At 36.0% G+C, this 19,775-nt stretch overlaps 1 protein-coding gene across 3 annotated transcripts in view; it reads right to left on the reverse strand.

The window, feature by feature from the left end:
• The window catches only part of SFSWAP (splicing factor SWAP), a 49,764-nt gene that overhangs the window by 18,150 nt on the left and 11,839 nt on the right, over nt 1-19,775 (reverse strand). For all 3 annotated transcript variants that reach the window (XM_050906377.1, XM_050906375.1, XM_050906376.1), the window contains exons 7-13: nt 18,915-19,050; nt 16,579-16,816; nt 16,126-16,257; nt 15,674-15,767; nt 13,153-13,330; nt 10,359-10,592; nt 8,623-8,813 (exon numbers count right to left, since the gene is read on the reverse strand). In XM_050906377.1, the coding sequence (XP_050762334.1) occupies nt 8,623-8,813; nt 10,359-10,592; nt 13,153-13,330; nt 15,674-15,767; nt 16,126-16,257; nt 16,579-16,816; nt 18,915-19,050 (1,203 nt within the window). The remainder of the gene's footprint in view (nt 1-8,622; nt 8,814-10,358; nt 10,593-13,152; nt 13,331-15,673; nt 15,768-16,125; nt 16,258-16,578; nt 16,817-18,914; nt 19,051-19,775) is intronic.

Genomic DNA, 19,775 nt, shown 5'->3' on the forward strand with positions numbered 1-19,775 from the left:
CCCCAAAGCTTATGGTGAAGTACTCCCTGACTGAGAATTAATAAGCAACTGTCTACCAGCAATGGAAGTGTATGATTGCTCTGTGCATTGAAGCAAGCAGTTACTGCTTTTAGAAGAGTTTGTCAGTCCTAGCCTCAATAAATTGGCCCAAAATGATTCAACAGAAGTAATAAAAACATCTCCTATAGAATAAGTTCCTATAGAACAAATTAAATACTCAATATGCAAAGACTCAACAGTTTCATCACGGCTTAGCTGCTGCAGTGAAACATAACTATTAACAGCACACTGACCGTGATAAGCACTTCAAAAACAGACAGAATTTTGCATTCTCAATTTTGATGGGCCAACTGTAAAGAAATTAGTGGCTGTGAATCTGTTTGCTGTATGGATCAACATGCCTTTGCTGCTGTGAATCTGTTTGCTGTATGGATCAACATGCCTTTGTATCTTGAATACTTTGAAGACTAAAAATCAAGGCAAAGAACATTCTTAGCTCCCTCATCGGTCTTAATTAAGATGGTAGTTCCTGATATTTACCTTTTGTCCCCCCTATGAAATATTAATTAAAATATTACAGTATGAGGAATTACAACTCTCATATAGTTTTTGATAGCAGGGTTCTTGCAATAAAAAAAGTTCCAAATGCCAGTAAGCTACCCACCCCCCAAATGCCACATTAGTATGTGACATTTTGTTTTATGTTTTTATCTGTCCTTTTGAAAAAGCAAGATAAGGGGAATTTACAAACAAATACCTTCCCCCCACGCTAAACAGAAGATGTAGATATGTATATTCTGAAAAAAACAAGTAAAGTAAGAAATGAATGGCCCTGAAATATTCTAAAGCATTTTTTCTTTAAATACTTATTGGATGGTTTTCATTAGACAATTACATTTTGCTCACAAATTAACATTAAGAAAATAATGCAAACACTAAATTATGTTATACATTATTATTCCAAAGAGGCATGCAGTAATATCTACAGTCCATTGCTAAAAAAAGCAGGATCAACTACAGCAGCAAGCATGAAAGACGTACACTATCTATAGTTATTGATAACCCTGTTATGCTTGGCAAAACTTGAATAGCATCTTATTTTTAAACATGGCACACTTCTATTTCACTCGTAAACAGACTACTTTCCACAGAAAAAAAAGAAATAAATGTTACATACAGGGCAAAAGTAAGGACAAGCCATCTAACGAAACAAACGATAAAACAGGGCTTCAAAACAGGGAAGATGAAAGAGCCAAAAGAAGTTAAGTTTTGCTTTGTGCTATAGAATCTTTATATTCAGAGGCACAACAGCAGATGACATTCGGGACAAGTCATTAAAATAGAATTACTTTCAAATCATGTGTTTCTCTGTTTTTGCAGCATTATGATTGTGGATTCCTCTCCTTGTTTAAATTGGATACTATGGTTTATACAGGTAACAGTTTGGGTATAACCAACTGTCTTTTACATGCATATCAAAGTTCTATCACCCCTAAAGCACTTCTGACATAGGATAAAATACGAGAGATTAGCAGAATAATCTGTATTAGAAACTGATCAGATACACTGTTAGTTAAATCATGCCCTGTAGACAAAAATCGGACTGTACTACACTTGCAGAACACCTGTCACTACATCAAGTAACTTCTTCGAAGAAGTTAAATACACTGTGCCTTATCTAGCCAGCCACCCGTGCTGGCCCCTTCTATTTTTGTCAGGTATTACCAGCACCAGTAGATTCTGGGAGACACTTTATCAATTAAATTACTTTAATGGTTACTTACAAGCAATTTCTTTGACAAAGAATGCAGGTCTGCATGCCTTCCTTTGACATGGACAGCAGGGAGGGGACTTTACCTACATAAATTTTATTCACCAAAACTTTTTGCTGGAAGCAATGATTTGGCAGCTTAGATTTTCCCTCTGCAAGACTCCTAGAACCTGCTACCATTATCAACCACTGTTAACAAAAACATTAAGCAAGTGTTCACCAGCAAGACACTGAACTATGCCAATTTTCTTCTGTGAGGCTTGGCTGCACAAAGATGGAGAACCACAGCTCCATAATAGATTCTTTTCCTTTCTCTTTTTCAACCTTTTGCTCCCAGATGCACCTAAGAACAACGCTGCTCAGATGGACAGGGTTAGGGATAATCAACAGTTTTGAACTGGCACATTTGCAAACAAACAACATTTTAAGCCCTGAGGAAGGTGGCAAAAATGTTACAGGCCTACTATACCAAGTGTACTGTACCAAGGCCTACTACCAAGCGTGACAGCGTTGTATTCAGAATACAACTCATGTCAATAGCCAGCATATTTGCTTTATTGAGCTGAAAAACTAAAAAAAAAAAAACAAACCAAAAAAACAAACAAAAAACAACCAAAACAAACAAACAAACAAACAAACAAAAGTAAAACAAAACAAACACACCATCTTAATGTGAGCTCTCCCAATGTCTAATCTACTTAATTCAGATTTTGGTAAACACATATAGGAACGTGCACAACTAGCCTTTATTCTACTTACATATAAATATGTCATCTTAATTTTTAAAATTTAAATTAATTTTAATAATTTTGGAATAAGGTTTGCATTTCAGATTATGAAACACCTTACTTTACGTGTTTAAAAATAAAAAAAGTACTTCAATGCAGCACTCCAGATAACCTGGCGTACTCCAGCTCTGCATATCTAGAAGAACTGCAGTTGTTAAAACTACAGGTCGTTTGCTGTTGTAGGACAAAGAACCTATGCTCATTGCAGAACGATTGCAACTTCTCTTTACTGACACTACCTGACAGACGCACCAGCTGGCGTGATTTTCTTGTTACAAAAGTGTCTATGTGCATTATATATGCAAACACAGGAAGTGAGATGCCACCCAGTTACTGTTTACCCATGTCCTGAAAAAGGGCACAGACTTCACTAGCTACAACATTACTGGAAGCTGATCAGTTTTGGAAACTGAGCTAAGCTACATGTTTTCCAAGTACTGGTTCGAGGAGACATTATGCATAACTGTACTGTTGTAATGCATGCAAGAATGGTGAGGAGCCATTTGTGAAAAGCTGTGCTGCTTCATTGCTCAAGCTCATTTTTCAGCCTTTTGTTCCTCTTGCTTGATTTCACTTTAAGGAAAAACAAGAAACCATATAAAAAGAAATAATTCAGCTATTGAAAAAGTAGATCTGACTATTTTTAAGATTCGGCTGAAGCCAAAAAAGCTTAAAAGCGCTATGTTCTGTGGTATTGACTGTCCTTTAGATGCAGTTAGTAGAATCTATTTTGTTCAAAGGTATAACGTATACTCAATACCAGGATTTCTTTCAAGAAATACTAGGTATCAGGAAAATCTGACAGAGGTCAAAAAAGCTTTGCTCATTTAATGCATTTCTCGACAGCGTGATAAGCAGGTTTTCAGCACAAATGTACACTGTGTATACACATAAATAGCATCGCTAGCTTTTATACAGTTATTAGGCAGGGGCAATCTCACGGGAATTATGCATTTCCCATGGACATTCTCAACTCCTCTTCATGCTTTATTATACATCTCAGTCATTACGCCAGTTTTTGAGACACACTTTAAGCTACAAAAATCATTCCACTACATTAACTATATGACCATTTCTTTGTTTCCTGGACTCCTCGTTGGATGCTCCTTCCCCCAAAATGGGAGATGAAATACGTTAAGTGACATTTTTGGTGGACTTAAATATTTTAATTTTTTTTCTTTGTTTTCTGAAATTTCCCCAACTAGTTCCACTGACCAAGCTACAAAACTCATTTTACATATCTCTCTTGACTTTTTTATACACTTTTTTTTTTAATTACAGCCACCGTAGCTACTTCTTGTTACTTTTGCAATCAGTGTTTTTAAATGCATCTTTTTGTTTCTGAAACATGACTGAAAAAGCTTAACAAACCCCTGTGCTACATATTTATTTATAAACTGATTTAGACATCATGATGCAGCTTACTGGATTCTCAGTGTATATAAAACAGAGGTTAAGAAATTCACAATATGATTTCACTTATCTTTTTCCAATAAAATTTCTTGAATCAAATGGGCTGTTACGAATAGGCAAACCAGGCAAGTAGAGCAAGAGGCAGATTATGCATTGGAACGAATGTAGATGGAAGCTTTTTCAAATATGGCAAAAGGAAAGACAACAGCTTCAAAAACATTCCCATCTCAAAATAAACTTCTATATGCAAAAATCTATATGCATATATCTATATAAACATATACAAGCATGTCAATAAGCAAACTACTCTTAGGAGGAATATTACTTCCAAAGACATTATGGCATTTTAGACTGTTCATTAACACAGTACTAGCATTCCCAACACAACAGTCAATTTTATTTCAAAAAGCAAGGTCACATGAGTAACATTTAAGTATATATATTTGAAATTTTAAATAAACGCTTTTATAAAGAAAGCTTCTCCAAACCATTTCTATTGGTAAGAAGCAGTGAAACTGGTTACTTTAAAATTCTTAAATACACTGGATTTTTTTGAGTGAGAAAAAAGATGCCTTCTCTGAAACTGTACATACGTGGGAGAAGGAAAAAGAAGTTTTTAGCAAATCAGTTTACTGAGAAGTGGGATTAGGGTGCAGTTTTTGTTGAAAAGTTCACTTGCTTTTTAGTAAGTTCAGCTTAGAACTTCAGTAAGTTCAGATGTGAGTGAGGACACTCATCTGCTCGCCCGAAAAAGTGTCATCTGTTAGTGAAGAGTTACTGGTTATTTCAGGCATTCTCCTACAGAAAAATATCAAAAGAACCTTAGCTTAGAAATATCTATGTCCTTGACAAATTCCCTTGAGAAGGAGAGCAGAACTGCAAGTCTGGGGAGTTTTGCATTGTCATTGTCTCTTTGCATTCGCTCTTCAATATATAACGGGAAAAAAGTACTGAACACTTCTGCCAGTCAGGGAAAATTTGTTACCAGTAGCAATGAGAATCCCAAACAGGATCTCTTTTGGGATGTGACCACACTCAATTCACTTATCTGCTACTCTATGCTGATATGGATCACCTAAACTGCAGGTATGTCTCTTTCAATTATCTGTTCTCTTGAAAGTGTTTTGAGGTGTAATCCACGATTTATTTGGAAAAATCAAGAACTAGGCAATGAATTACTTGTTAGGTACTGGAATTCTTTCTGTGGGAAAGGAAACAATGGAAAGCCATGTCATTCATTCTTGTAACCCGTCTGTCACAATCAATATCTGAAATTTTCTACCAGTATCCAGAGATGAAGTTTTGTTTGATTAGTACAACTAAGGGTGATTTACTGGCTTTTCTGGAAGCAACATAATTCCAAAACCAGGAAACTGAGGTTCTACTTCCCAACAATATTTGTATTTGCAATATGCATGGAAGGTCTGACTGCAGCGTATACAGACAAACACAGGAATTTCAATCTGGCTTGTGAAGGATCCTGCAATAATACCCCAAGCTGCATAAATTCCCAGCCCTGTTTAGGTTAAATTTCAGGAAACTACATAGTCTACACCAAATCCCATTCTTAGTTAGCTGTTTACAGCTATTGCAGTGAAGACATAAGTCTAAGGTGACTTTGTTGAAAATGGATTTTGACAGTTTTTCTTCCATTAAGAAAAGAGATTGTCTGGACTTGTTGGAGGTGTCTGTACAGGTGCTGGAAACACAGGCTCCCCCATCTTTTAGCAAGCACGCATCAGATCACACTGGATTGGGATGTGCTTATGACAAAACGATGCTTAGGCTGAATAAAAATGAGTGACACTCCTGAAGTAAAATTCATAGAATCATATAGAATCACAGAATGGTTTGAGTTGGAAGGGACCTTAAAGATCACCTAGTTCCACCCCCCCTGCCATGGGCAGGGACACCTTCCACTAGACCAGGTTGCTCAAAGCCACATCCAGCCTGGCCTTGAACACTTCCAGGGAGGGGGCATCCACAGCTTCTCTGGGCAGCCTGTTCCAGTGCCTCACCACCCTCACAGTAAAGAACTTCCTCCTCACATCTAACCTTAAATCTACCCTCTTTCAGTTTAAAGCCATTAGCCCTTGTCCTATCACTACATGCCCTTGTAAAAAGTCCCTCTCCAGCTTTCTTGTAGGCCCCCTTTAGGTACTGGAAGGCTGCTGTAAGGTCTCCCCGGAGCCTTCTCTTCTCCAGGCTGAACGACCCCGACTCTCTCAGCCTGTCTTCATAGGAGAGGTGCTCCAGCCCTCTGATCATCTTTGTGGCCCTCCTCTGGACTCACTCCAACAGGTCCATGTCCTTCTTAAGTTGGGGGCCCCCGAGCTGAATGCAGTACTCCAGGTGGGGTCTCATAAGAGCGGAGTAGAGGGGGAGAATCACCAGGGTGGTGGAGGACCAACTTGCTGGTCACGCTTCTTTTGATGCAGCCCAGGATACGGCTGGCTTTCTGGGCTGCAAATTATCACTTCTTAAGCTAGGACAAACACTATACTGGCAGAAAGAGAGAGTGGCTCAGTGAAAAAGCTGGAACAAGTGGAAAAAGAAAAAAAGAAAGAACAGAAACCAAGAAGGAAAGTAGCCTGTTCTCCTCTGTGGATGAAGTTAAGCAATTAGGAACTTAAATGGAAAATATACAACGTAAGTAGGAAAGTGACTCTTCGATAGAGAACATAGCTCTGCTGCCAATACCTGCAGATGGAGAGAAAAGCTTCAGGACAGCACTATGATGCATGAACAAATCAGTACTTGAAGGATTTTCCTATATAATAAATTCAAATCCCTCATTTAGGCTTTTAAAATTGTAGTTATTTTACTGAAATCAAAAAGGGTTTATGTGAAACACTATTTCTTAGCTATTTTAAACAGCATTTTCTGTTTATTAGTAGGAAAAAAAGCAAATGTGTAGCTTTGATCAATACAGGTTTTTAGAGTTTGGTTTTATATTTCATTACTAAAGTCTTCTGGCCCAAGATTCCTCTTCAACCTTGCCTACTCAAAAATTCTAAGTCTTATAAAACTGATTTCTAGAGGCTCTACCCAAAAAGATATTTTTATTATAACTACTCATCAACAGACTGACTAGTAATAGTTCTGTTTGCTGCAGAAGATAATGCCAACTAACTGATTAGCAGTTACTTTTGCACAGTAAATCCTTTTTCCTCTTTGTGATAAATTCTAGTAATCCAACGTATGGCTATGAGAAATCAGCTTTTAATTTCCTTTGGAAACAATAGTCCAAACAGCCAAATGGCAAGGGAACTTAGTAGCAATTTTATTGTTAATATTGTTTATCCTAAAGTCTAATAATAAGTCATCATCAATATCCAGGTTACTCTTAGATTTGGCCTAAGAGTGCAATATCATGACGACCTACTCAAAACAGAGCTTCTGAAAGCCCTTGAACGGACATTACCCTAGTATTATCTACTGTGGCTTACTATCCAAACAATGAAAATGGGTGCAAATGGACAAGAGAATTACAAGGCAGAAGAAAGACGGAAAGCAGTCTGCCTCTGCCACACGACTATTTCCTAGTAGTTTTCCAGAAAGAAGCAGAGGGTTCGAATTTCTAAGACAACTATCAAAAATGGTTCTTTGAAAGAAGTGCAGGAATACCAACACCCCAAATTGATTTGCTACAGAAAGATACTTGCTTCTACTCTCCAAAATAAGAGATTCTGCTGAACAAATCCAATGGATTAGGTCACTTCACGATCAAGTACGCACAGGCAGTGTGTGCCTACTTCCAGTTCTCTGGAAGACAGCTAGCAGAATAATTAGCCCCCTCATTTACTTCACTGTGAGTCTTTTGTTTTGACTCTTCATTGACTATGCCCAGTGAATAACATGCATACATATATTTGTTTGAATTTTGTGCCACTATCTGTAAATTTAGCTTTATTTTAAAAATCATATCCTTATAATAAAACATTTTATAACTCCCATACTAAACTTGGGCCTAAAAGAGAGAGAAAAACATCCTAGCATTCTAAGCTTTTAAGGAGTTTACATGAAATACTCAACTAACACAAAGATGATGAAGAGCAACCATTATATAGCCTAGTTTTCTCCCACCTATGTATTTATTTTCTTGATTAAGGATGTCCCAGCTAGAAACCATAAATCACACAGATAAGCTCACTAACTTATTCATCTCAGTGTCATGCCAGTTAAATTAATAAAAATCAAACAACACCACGCAGCAGAACAGGTGCAAAATAAGTCTTAAAATAAGCTCAGTTGCCTATGAATAGTTTCTGAACTTGAAGATGTCTACTCACATCAAAATACACATTAAATAAGTAAATATCACAACAGATATCCAAATACTCTTGAAAGGTAAGCATTCTAATTCATGGACCACTAGTACAGAGTTAAACTTGCAAGCTCATTTTCCGTTCTGTAACTGGCTAACTGACCTTTGAATTATGCATCATGTTTCTCTACCAGTTCTTTAATGACAGAGGAGCGACATATGTAAGATAACTGAAAAAGATTAACAGTGTTTAAAATTCAAATTTCTCCCCATTTAGAAAAGCTTCTCTCTTCAGTCAACTTCATAACATACTGTCAGATTCACACTCTATAGATAAGTTTTCTGCTAGCTTTATAGTAAAGAGAAATTTATTTCCTGCTTACCTCGCTATTGAAGGAATTCTCTTCAATTTTCTCAGTTTCTGCCTCTGCCAGAGGGTTTTTCAGGGTCTGCAAGAACAGTGCAGCTTTCCTTTTGCGCTCTGCTTGTAACTGCTTTTCTTTCGATTCTTTGGAGGCCTGTGCAAGCTTCTCTCTTGCTGCAGCTGCTAATCTATCCTCTAGTTTCTGCTTTGCTAAGAAAGACAATTAAGCATAAAGTTTAGAGTGAGTCATGCTTGGGGAACTTAGCTTTCCTTGAAACAAACATGCACACACCAACACAAACAATCAAACAGCCCCTCCAACCATTCTCAAACCTTTCTAATACATCTATTCAAAGACATAATAAGGACATATCAGCTTGAAATTATGAAAATCCAAGCATCTGAATTCATAGATATATCATTTGCTTGATGAAATGCAGTACAGGTGAAGTAAAAATTTTTAAGCTTAAAGAAAATGACATGAAAATCCAGTCATGAAAATTCAGGATACTTGTCCTTTTCTATTTACAAAAGCTACCTAAAAAAGTAGCACTGTAAATTCAGAAGCTTTTTCTTGTACTTGTTAAAGCGATGCAAACTCTCCATTTTGCACTTTCTACAGATCTGATCTTTACCTTACATTTTCCAGCCCAATTTACATACATCTTAAAATGTTTACACAAAGGGCTGCTCCAGAAATTTTCAGAAACTGCTTCACCATTGTTACACCCAACAGTTATTGTTGTGTGATTAAAGAAAGAGAATAATCCAATTTATTTAACTATGCACCTAGTGGATATTTTGTCTAACCTTCTTCATCTTACACTTCAACTTTTATGTTCTGTGCATGTACAAGGCAACAGTTTTTTTTGTTCAATTGCCCAGTTTCTCCAACACACAACTTCTTCCAAGCATGTTTTACGCTTCATTTTTATTATCATACAAAATATTTCGTATTTGCTTTAGATATGTATCACCATAGCATACTTTGTGCTACTAGAGTTTACAAAGGAACTGCTACTTAGGAGCAAAAAAACCATTCTGAAAATGAAAAATTAAATTCCTGTGGCATACTCATAGTTGTAAGAGAAATATTAAGTTTTTAAGCTGATACACACTGACAGCAACTCCACTTTATTAAACATTCTCTGCTGTGAAACAGCCTTGGGGAGGAATGGGGGAAATTTGATCCCTTTAAAAGATCATTTAATTCAAATTCACACAGCATACCCTTCTACCCTCACATACATAAACACAGCAACAGGAAAAACCCATACAAAGACTTAATGGCATTGCATTATAAGAGTAACAAAACATCAACAAGGTGATATTAGTCTATATGGGAGTCCTATATAACTGAAAAATAGCTTGAAGCATTTCATTGTTCTCTGAAGAAAATGAGAAACGGACATGCCTTTTTCTGGGCTCTGTTAATGCAATCTGGAAATCAGAAGTTTAGTGTTCTACTCAGAGATTGTAATGGAAAAACAAAACAAAATTCAGAAAGATCATGCATTAGGGCAAAGTACTCAACTCCAGTGTGTTACAAGTTTGATTTTAGCTGAGTAACCAATGAAGATTTCATTCTTAACAATAAGCAGGAAACTGTGGGAAAAGAAAAGAATTCTGATTCGCGCTAGCATGACATAGTGAAGATTCAAAATACCTAAAATGCCATGCTTATTCACAAGACAGTTTTGTAGTTTGCCTGAAGGACTCAATCTTTCATTTTGTTTTCAGTGTAACATGGGATACCTTGTTTAGCTTCCAACTCCTCCTGTGTAAGTTGAGGTTTTTTCTCTTCGGCAGCAGTACAAGGAGTGGTAACAGCTGGAGTATGGTTTGAAGCACTATTAGCATTCTCTTGGCCTTCCTTGCCCTCTTCTTCCTCCTCATCACTGTCATCATCTAATTTAACACGGTTTTTCTCCAAAGGAAGAAGGTCATTTTCTTTGGCCTTGATTGCAAAGCTTATTGGAGCAAATGATGCTGTGAATGAATGGGTAAGATTTTACACATCATTAGACTACAGTAGAAAGCAGGTTGAATTTCTTGACTTTATCCATTACTCATGCAGACCACACCACAAAAAAAGGAAGCTTGTATCATCCTTCCATTATGCTAATTATTTTGGGGAAAAGAACAACACAATCTTTTTTTTTTTAAAAAAAAAAAAGATGTTGGAAACTCATTTGCCCCGTAAAGATCTATCTCAAAGTCTTTTTCTAATACTTCAGTAGCAGCAGGGAAAAAGAAAGGTACTCTAAACCATCTCAGGAATTACATTTCCTGAGATGAGATAAATAGTTTCATATTCTGTCCCAAATAAATTCCAGTTTCAGTACTTCTTCTTTTCCCAAATGAAAAACCTACTCTTCCAGGCTTAAGATGAAAACGCTCTGTGCTCAGGCTCCTATCTGACACACTACAGTATGATACAGTCCCTTATGTTTCCTTCACACTAAATCGATGGTTTGCACAACAATAGCATTTGGCAGGCTCACAGAACAGTATTTAAAGACTTATTTCCATCTATATGAAAATTAATTACTTTGGGGAGTTAACAACATTTCATTACAGCAGATATAAACGCAAAAGCTAAGTACTTTTCCCCAAATGTCTTAGCTAGTCTTGCTGTAGCAAGATTGGTGGTCAACTATTCCTTTCAAGCAGCCCCTACTACTGCAACACAAAAGGACAGCACAACACACTCATGCCAGCACACTCAAAGGAAAAAGAATGGCTGTAAAAAACATGGAATACCACAATAAAAAGGAAATTGTGGATCATTTCAAGCTAGGTTGTATTAATGGATCTTCAAAAAATATTAAGCATAGCTAATATATGTCTGAACTAATCCTTTCGCCTCACAGAATTTTTCTTGGAACGTTTTTTGAGAGCCATTTTCTGAAAAAAATACAGAATTAATCTCTAACCCATTTATCCAAAATGCAACTTCTAAGAATAAAGAATGGAATTTCTCACACATCTCAAGCAAAGCAACCTACTACCATATGGTCTGCTGCAATATCTATCTTTCTCAGGACACCTTTTGTATATATATCCTGTAAGATTTCAATTAGGGAAATTTAAATACAATAATTAAATTACATACCAAGGTTTATAAAATGTAAGCTTTGCATCTTGTAATTCTGGGGTAAGGAAATAGGCTCAGAAATAAAGAACTCAAGAATTCCAAGAGAAGAGACATTGTAATAGTGGTTTTCCAACATTTTCATATGACAAAACAAATGCTAAAATGGGATTTCACTCCCTCAGAGGCAGAAGAAAAACCTAGTGCGGATGTTATGTCTGTCTTACAACCAAGTACTGTATTTAGGTTACAAGAAAGTGGGATTTGTACCATATTAGAGGAAATGAAAATAAGTTTACAGGAATAGGATTGTCATGAAATGACTCACTGGTTACATTCCATCATCTAAATTTGAGCAGATTATTATTATTAAAGCAGGGTCTCCAGTTTGCCATTTATTAATAACACAACAAGAAACAGTATTATTTTCTGTTGTATATTACATTCTCTTAATAGGGCATCTTTGAAGACAGGGAAGATTGCTCCTTCCCTGGGGAAGCTACTCAACCTGCCCAGAGAAAAAAACTGCAGAGTATGGACAGCCAGACAGTCATGGCAAAGAGCTTGGAGCTTGCAGCCCGTGGAGGGAAAGAAATTGCAGTGAGGAGCAGGAAGAGAGAAGAATTCCAAGGGACCACAGGGAGTAGATAAACTTATCAGCAATTAAGAAAGCCACTGAAATGGCAGGAAGGCAGTACCCATCCATGGGAACACAGGACAAGAGTGTTTTTCCTCTTTCGGGTTTTTTTCAGTGGATTTCAGTTCTAGTTAAAAGATTTAAGTTTCTAGTTTTTACTGAAAAGAAGAAATTTTTAAGATCTCTTTTCCCCATAGGCCAAGAAATCAGTTCCCAGGTATAAATAATCACTTCTCCAACTCAGGACACTAATAGTGTGTTAGCTGACTTTGTTTGACTGGCTTCCAAGAGATCCTCCCATTTTGTCCCTCTGCTGCTATGACTGCAAGAGGAAAAACATTCCACTTAGACATGAAAAGGGTCTTTTTTTCCAGTGTGACTAACGTTCAACACAGGAAGACCAAGCAACTGAGTAATAAGCCTAGCGTACTTCCTCCATATGTATGGCTTCAAATAAGACTACTGCTTTCATTCAGAAGGAATAACTTCTTTCTTGCACAGAGCTTGTAACTGTCAAGTTTAAAATGACAAAAATAAGATTCTACTGGGGTCACTGATGAAAGCTTTCAACTTTGCACAAAACTGAAATAAAACAATTTATTCTGTCAGACCATAAATACCTGATAGACTGATAAGAAAGAAATATGAAAGCAATCAAATTACTTATTTCAGTCCTTTTCTGATGCTTCCAGTGAAAGTATTTTCCGCATGATGAAACTTTTTTCCCTACTTTCCCCCTGCCCCTCCCCCTGCCTTTTTTTTTTTCCTAAGTATATGCTAACAAATATTTTCACACCCAACAAATCATGCTAACATACCTTTTACCAGTTTACCATCACTGACAGTTTTAGAAGGAGGAACATCCTTTTTAGTTCCTGGGACTCCCTTAGCACTTGGCTCAGATGCATCTTCAGGTGCATGTTCATCTGCAAATTGAGTCTCACTTGGTGTATCACTGGCAGTATCTGCTGGAACATCTTCAGATGAAGATACTCCCTTTTCAAAAGAAATGTGCAAGCTTACTAACTGGGTAGTTCATGAAAGAATTAATGTAGTGTCTGTGGAGCTGCAATTTTGCCAGCCATTTAAAAAAAAAAATCACATTATCAGCTAACCACATAACAGCTAATTTTACATCAATAAGCACTCATGACCAAAAGTCTGCTTCTTACAAATAATGTACTGCTTCATGTAAACCCACAGGCTGCAAAAACTACAAACCTACAGTTAGAATGCGTTGTTATTTTACAGCGAAAAAAATGTTCTTCAGCTGGTACACTTTTGCCAACAACTGTTTTAAAAATGATGTTTTTAAAATTAGACCCTAAAAGCACATACTTTTTTTCCAAAGTATATTCTTTTAGGTCTTGATCTTGAGGTTCCAGGACAAAATCCATTGAAGTTAATTCACAGTGACAGAACGAAAGCTTATAACATTTTTTCTTAATGTACAATTGCATGATACCTTCTTTACAAAATCAAGTTTTACAGGGATCAACACAGGTTAACATGTTTGATTTGTTCCAAAAATTTGGTCAGGAACATTGGGCCTATCAATGTTTTTTGTGGCATTAAATTGATACAGTACAGATGTGCTGAGATTTTCAAAAGAGTAAAGAATTACTGGTTTTACTATTACATGACTGAATCATTAAGACGACCTCTAAACTCACAGTATAAAAATTTTAAGATGGATATTGTAGAACATTAAAAATATTTACATGGTGAGTCAGGCGATGACATTAAGTAATTTAACATTTAAATGAGCCTCTCTCAATAAATAGTTCGGTTGCTTTCCACTGGCTGCTGTTAAGTATACTTAATGTTGAAATACCAGGTATTGAAGAGATTCTTTCATTGCTCCCTGCAGCCATTCCCTGACCAACAGAACTAATTTCTGAAAATCCTCAAAGGGGAAAACCACAAGGAAATCAAGGACTTCATCCTGTATTTACTGAAGCCAGTAGTACAATTTCTTATTAACTTTAATGGCCAAAAGTAGAACAATCAATTGCATTAGTTGCCTATACGTACACTACTAAAGCATAAAGATAATATTGAAATCATTATTCTAAACAATTAAAGAGAATGGCATTATCTACAAAACCATGCAGCAGGAAAATATGCATTGCTACACATGACCTCAAGGGACTTAAACCAGTTTCTACTTGCTTCTTAGCTGTACTCATTTGAACACTTAAAATGAATGCTTTATTATTACACTTCGGTTAGCGTACAATTTCCCCCCAAAATAAACATTAACAAGTCCTTATTAATTATGTAAGTATTATGAATTCAACCCACTGGTTTGCAAACAAGAAATTCTAGAATAACAGTCAGCATTGTGGTACAGGACAATTTTGCATGTAATTTATCAACTGAATAAGATCATATTTACCACAGCTTATCTTTAAAAAAAGTGTGAAACAGTGAAAACATTTTTCACTATTAAAACAAAATATTAGACACAAGTGTTTCAAACAGCAACTAGTATTGAATTTCTTCATTTTCCACAAAGTGATTTTGAGGAGTTTACCCACAGGCCTACCTTCTTCAGTTTAAGGCTCCCAATCTAAGCCTTGAGATGACAAATGACATAGGGCCTAAAAAAAAAATAGCTCTTTCCCATGAAAAGTTAACATCAAATAATGTATTTCTGATAATATTTGCAATTTTCTTTTCAATAAGAGAACAATCTAATGAGATTAGCTAACATGAGAATAGTTAAAAACAAGGATGCCAAGTCTGGGTATCATCTTCTAATAATATGGACTAGAAGAAGCAAAGTAAGTAGGAAACAGATGTCAGATTTTGAAGCTCCAATATTGTTTCAGTCAATCATGACAGGACTCTTCTTTAACAAAACCTCCCTCAGAAAAAAGCATGTCAGAAAAGTAGTCTAGCTACTGTGTTACTGTTCTACAAAGAACCGTGAGGCACACGAGAATGTATGGTCGTTAAAAAGCCGTACCTCACCTTTCTGACAACAGAACACTAATCCCAATCCTACAAAGCTCTAAACCTTCACAAAGCATATAGTCCCTTGTATAGAAAGCCAGAAGATTTTCAGGTTGCCATTTTATATTACAACCACACTGAGTGGCTGCTTATACTAAAAAGCAAGAACTAAATATCACACCACCTCACGTATCCTTATTTAAATGCTATACAAAAATAAAAAGCAACAACAACAAAAAAAAGCATTCACATCCTTTGCTGAACAATTTCTCCATAATTCAGTGTTCCATCTTTAAAATGTCTCATGGTAACACAACAGATAAGCAAGTCCTTTTCTCACTTATTGCATTTTAATATATGTATATACAAACACACATGTACCTGACAGTTGTCACTGCTCTCTTTTTGAAGGAAGAACTGTTTTTTAAATTCATAATAAGCATTATACTGGTGCCATGGTTGCAGGAACTCAAATCTGTTAAAAGAAAACTAAGTATGTGAAAATGCACATGAACATAGTAAATACCAACAATCCTTTGCCATCTACTTTTCTCTAGCAAATAGAACGCTATTTGATGTTTGGAAGCACTGTAACTTATGCCTAAACTTCCAGAGGATACACATTAGCATGCTTTCTAGAGACGTTTTTGTTAGGTTGGTTGTTTTGAGGATTTGGGCAACAATGCTTTGGCATTACTTTTAAGTAGGTCCCTGAATTTCAATTAAAAAAAATGATAGTACTTCTCTTCTTGAGACCCACATGTCCTGGTAATATATTTAAAAATGAAAAACTCAACTTTTAAAATAGAAGTTAAAATAACATTTTCTCTTACCTGAGATCATTCTTGGCACGAACGCTGGTTTCAAATTTTATCCCATTTCTAGCAACGTACTCAGCTAGCTTATCAATAACAGGTTGGATATCTGGGGGTGGAGGTATAATGGCAACCACTGGAGCAATTGTGCTGAAAACATTAAAAGTACATCGCTTTTATAAATAGAACATAAATATCTTTCAGACTCTTGCTTTAACAAAAAAACCCCATTACACAGATGTTTGCTCTCTGGGTTCATTATGCAGTTAAAATAACTTGATTTTCCATCACACAAAAACTTCATAGTAGCTGAGTAACAATACCAAAGACCAAAGTGGAGGTAATCAAAGCTGTATAAACACTGGCGAATGTTACTGAGGAATCACGAGTAATAGAACCCTTACTAAATACTTCATATTGAAGTGGAGGAAAGAGACCCCTCCAACCAACAAGCAAATGTGTATGTGGTACCTTGTAGATGTTGTGGTAGAAGTCAACCCACTGCTGCTATCGGTTGTGTCTGGGGGAGGTGGAGGTGTAGTACCAGGGGGTGGAGGTACTGTTGCTACCCCTGTAGTGCTTGATACAGTCACCCCTGCAGGCAACGCATTGTAGTAGGTGGCAACATCTATTCCTGGAGGTGGAGGCGCGAGGCAATAGGTTCCATCAGGTAGCATATAGTAACTATAATACATGGCTGCCACAGTTGCTATAAAAAGACATATTTAAGAACAACGTTCTAATTAGAAGAAAAACACCCAATAAAAAACCATTATTGCATCAGTACAAACACACTGAAAATCCAGATCCACACAACACGCTAACAAATGGTATCTAATTTCTTGTGTAAAAAAACCAAAGGAAAAAAAGAATGCTTATATTAACGCACTTAGGATGAATAAGAAATATGTAGATTAAGGGACAGAATCAGAACGTGCTAAAGGTCAGTTGGAAGCCGAATAGGTATGAATAAAGAAGTGAACCAGAGAAGGCCTATTACAAAATGACCTAATATAAAATCATTCTTCCTAATCTAATTCACTTCTGGCAGTTTAACTCAGTTAAAACTATGTATGCATTAAGAAAGAAATGCGCATATATTCAAAACTAACATCGAGAAATTAAACCACTAGTGTCACTATATATATATTAAACCACTATATTGTTATATATAGACACACACCTACTTACTGAAACCTCAAAAAGTAGACAGGTTTTGCAATTTAACACCAATACAACGAAACCGATTTGAGCAAGTTTTTCATACTAGAGGCTTCTCCAATTCTAAATCTTTATTTCTTAAGAGTGCAAAGGCTTATGGCTTGCTTTCTTTCTTTAAGGACAATATTTTACAATGCTTTAATTAGCTTAACATTTTTAAACGGCAGTTACTTCTTGCAAATCTAAAGATTTTTTGCAGAAGGACATATAAACAGAAAGTATTCAGGTAAAATATTTCAAAGGATTTACAGTAAAAGTTTACATTTCTGGAGGCAAAGTTTAATCAATGCATTAAATTATAACGAATTATCCTCTTAAAAGTTTCATAAACATTCCTGTGTGGCAGTATTTACTTTCTTCAAACAATAAATTATCTATAAGGAGAGCAGAATAAAGATCTGTTAAGTTTTAAAGGCAGGGAGAGGAGCTGCAAACTTAACTTGTATTGCTACTAAATTACAGTCTCCCAGTTTGCATCATATACATTCAGATTCAAGCCGGACAGGAAAGTAATCAGAAAACTGATGAGCGTTATTCTATGGAGATACTTATTCTGATTTTAGTCTTTCTTGAAATAACCAGTAATTTTCAATTTTTCCACAGAAATCTTATTTCAGTTTTAGTAAGATTCTCTTAAGGTACAGTTTTAAATAAAAATTACTTCCATGCATATTCCTCTCCATATATTACACTCTGACAACACCTGTAATCCTTTGGGGGGTTCTGAACCTATAATGCATTAAAATCAACTCAAATCATTATGGTGATACTTATTTGCAACAACTTTACTAAAAAACCAAGAACTCCATCACCACAACCACCCTGAAGTAACACTACTCATTACCTACAAATTTATAATATCATGAAACCCTACTGTAGCGAAGGCTGCAATATAAATTTTCTTATATCTCAGTAGTGTCAAATGGTAAGTTTATTTTCTACATATAACATTGCACTAGTGCAGAGAATAAAAGGTAAAATAATGAAAAATTATAGGAATTGACTGTATAATAAAAGACTCATTTATTTACCATAAAACTACTTCCAACTTTAGAACAGAATATTATACTAAAATCTGGTTTTATCACTTCAGTGGGATCATTCAATTTACATGATTCTACCTTTGCAGATTTTTCTTAGTGTTAGACACTCCAGCAAAACTGTTCAAAGTAGATTTACGATCTGCATTTTGTTTAATATAGTAAGCTTTTTTCTATGGGAATCTCATGAATTACTTTATAGGACAGTTTTATATTCAACAGTGAAGGCATTCATTAGGCTTCATTAACAGAAATTGATGGAAGTTATCAAAAAACATTAAGGGTATTGTGCTAACCATCCTCGCAGACTGGAGACTTGGCCTCCCGCCTGCCCACCCCCTCCACCCCATTTCTGTTTTTCCTAAGCAGCTAACAATTCGACAGATACTCAGTGGAAGAACGCGCCTTCAAAGATTCAGGAGATTGAAAAAGAATAAATATCAGTTAGGAATGATCAAGTATGAAGCTAACGTATTTTCTTCCCACCAGCATCCACATACAATTCATCACGACACACCACCAGCTGCCTAATCACAATGCACTTACAATCAGAAGAATATTCTGCTTGTGATGTCTGTACAGCTGCCCCATCTGTTGACTGTGGTGTAGATGAGTTATTATCTGATTGCGCTTTGCGCACCAGTGCTGCAAGTGGATGATCAGGGTCTACTACCTTCAAAGGCTGAAAAAATTTTGAGAATAGAAAAGAAGGTTAAAATTTGAAGTACATATTTAAAGCATGATAGCATCAACCTAATTTGGAAAGCAAATTTATCTAAGTTAATAGACATCAATAATCTTGTCCAAACACTGAAGTTACTGTTTTTGTAGCTCTCACATCAGGATCAACTTCTTTTTTGAAAATCAGTGGAAAACAAAACAAAACAAAAAATACTTTAACGTGAACAGAAATCCATGACATTTAAAAAAAAAAAAAAAAAAAGGGGTATTACTCTTACTCGTTTAGTGCCAAGGCTGGGATAAGACACAGAACCTGACTTGTCTAATCAGACAGCACCACTGCCATTCCTCTGAAAGCCTCAAATGTGTACAACCATCTGTCATTCCCATTATTCCACCACTGATCAAACTCAGAAAATAAAAATAACACATCCAGAGAAATTTACATTTAATGAGTAGTACATTCTGCTGAAATATTATTCGCTGATACTGTTACTTCATGTCAACATTTTATCTACTAAAATCTAAAAAGAAAACATTCTCTCTCAGCTTATATACAGAAGGCATTAAATATCTTAATCTTTTCAGCTTCAATACAGGTTCTGTGGGATAAATCCTAGAGTGATGCCCTCAATACCAGAGGGCATCAAAAATAGAAATATAATTCCTTACAAATGGAAAAATAAAAATGTATGTACTACAGAAAACGTAACTCGAAAGATTACC

The sequence above is a fragment of the Gymnogyps californianus genome, chromosome 16 (genome assembly GCF_018139145.2).
Source record: "Gymnogyps californianus isolate 813 chromosome 16, ASM1813914v2, whole genome shotgun sequence".
In the NCBI taxonomy this organism is placed as follows: domain Eukaryota; kingdom Metazoa; phylum Chordata; class Aves; order Accipitriformes; family Cathartidae; genus Gymnogyps; species Gymnogyps californianus.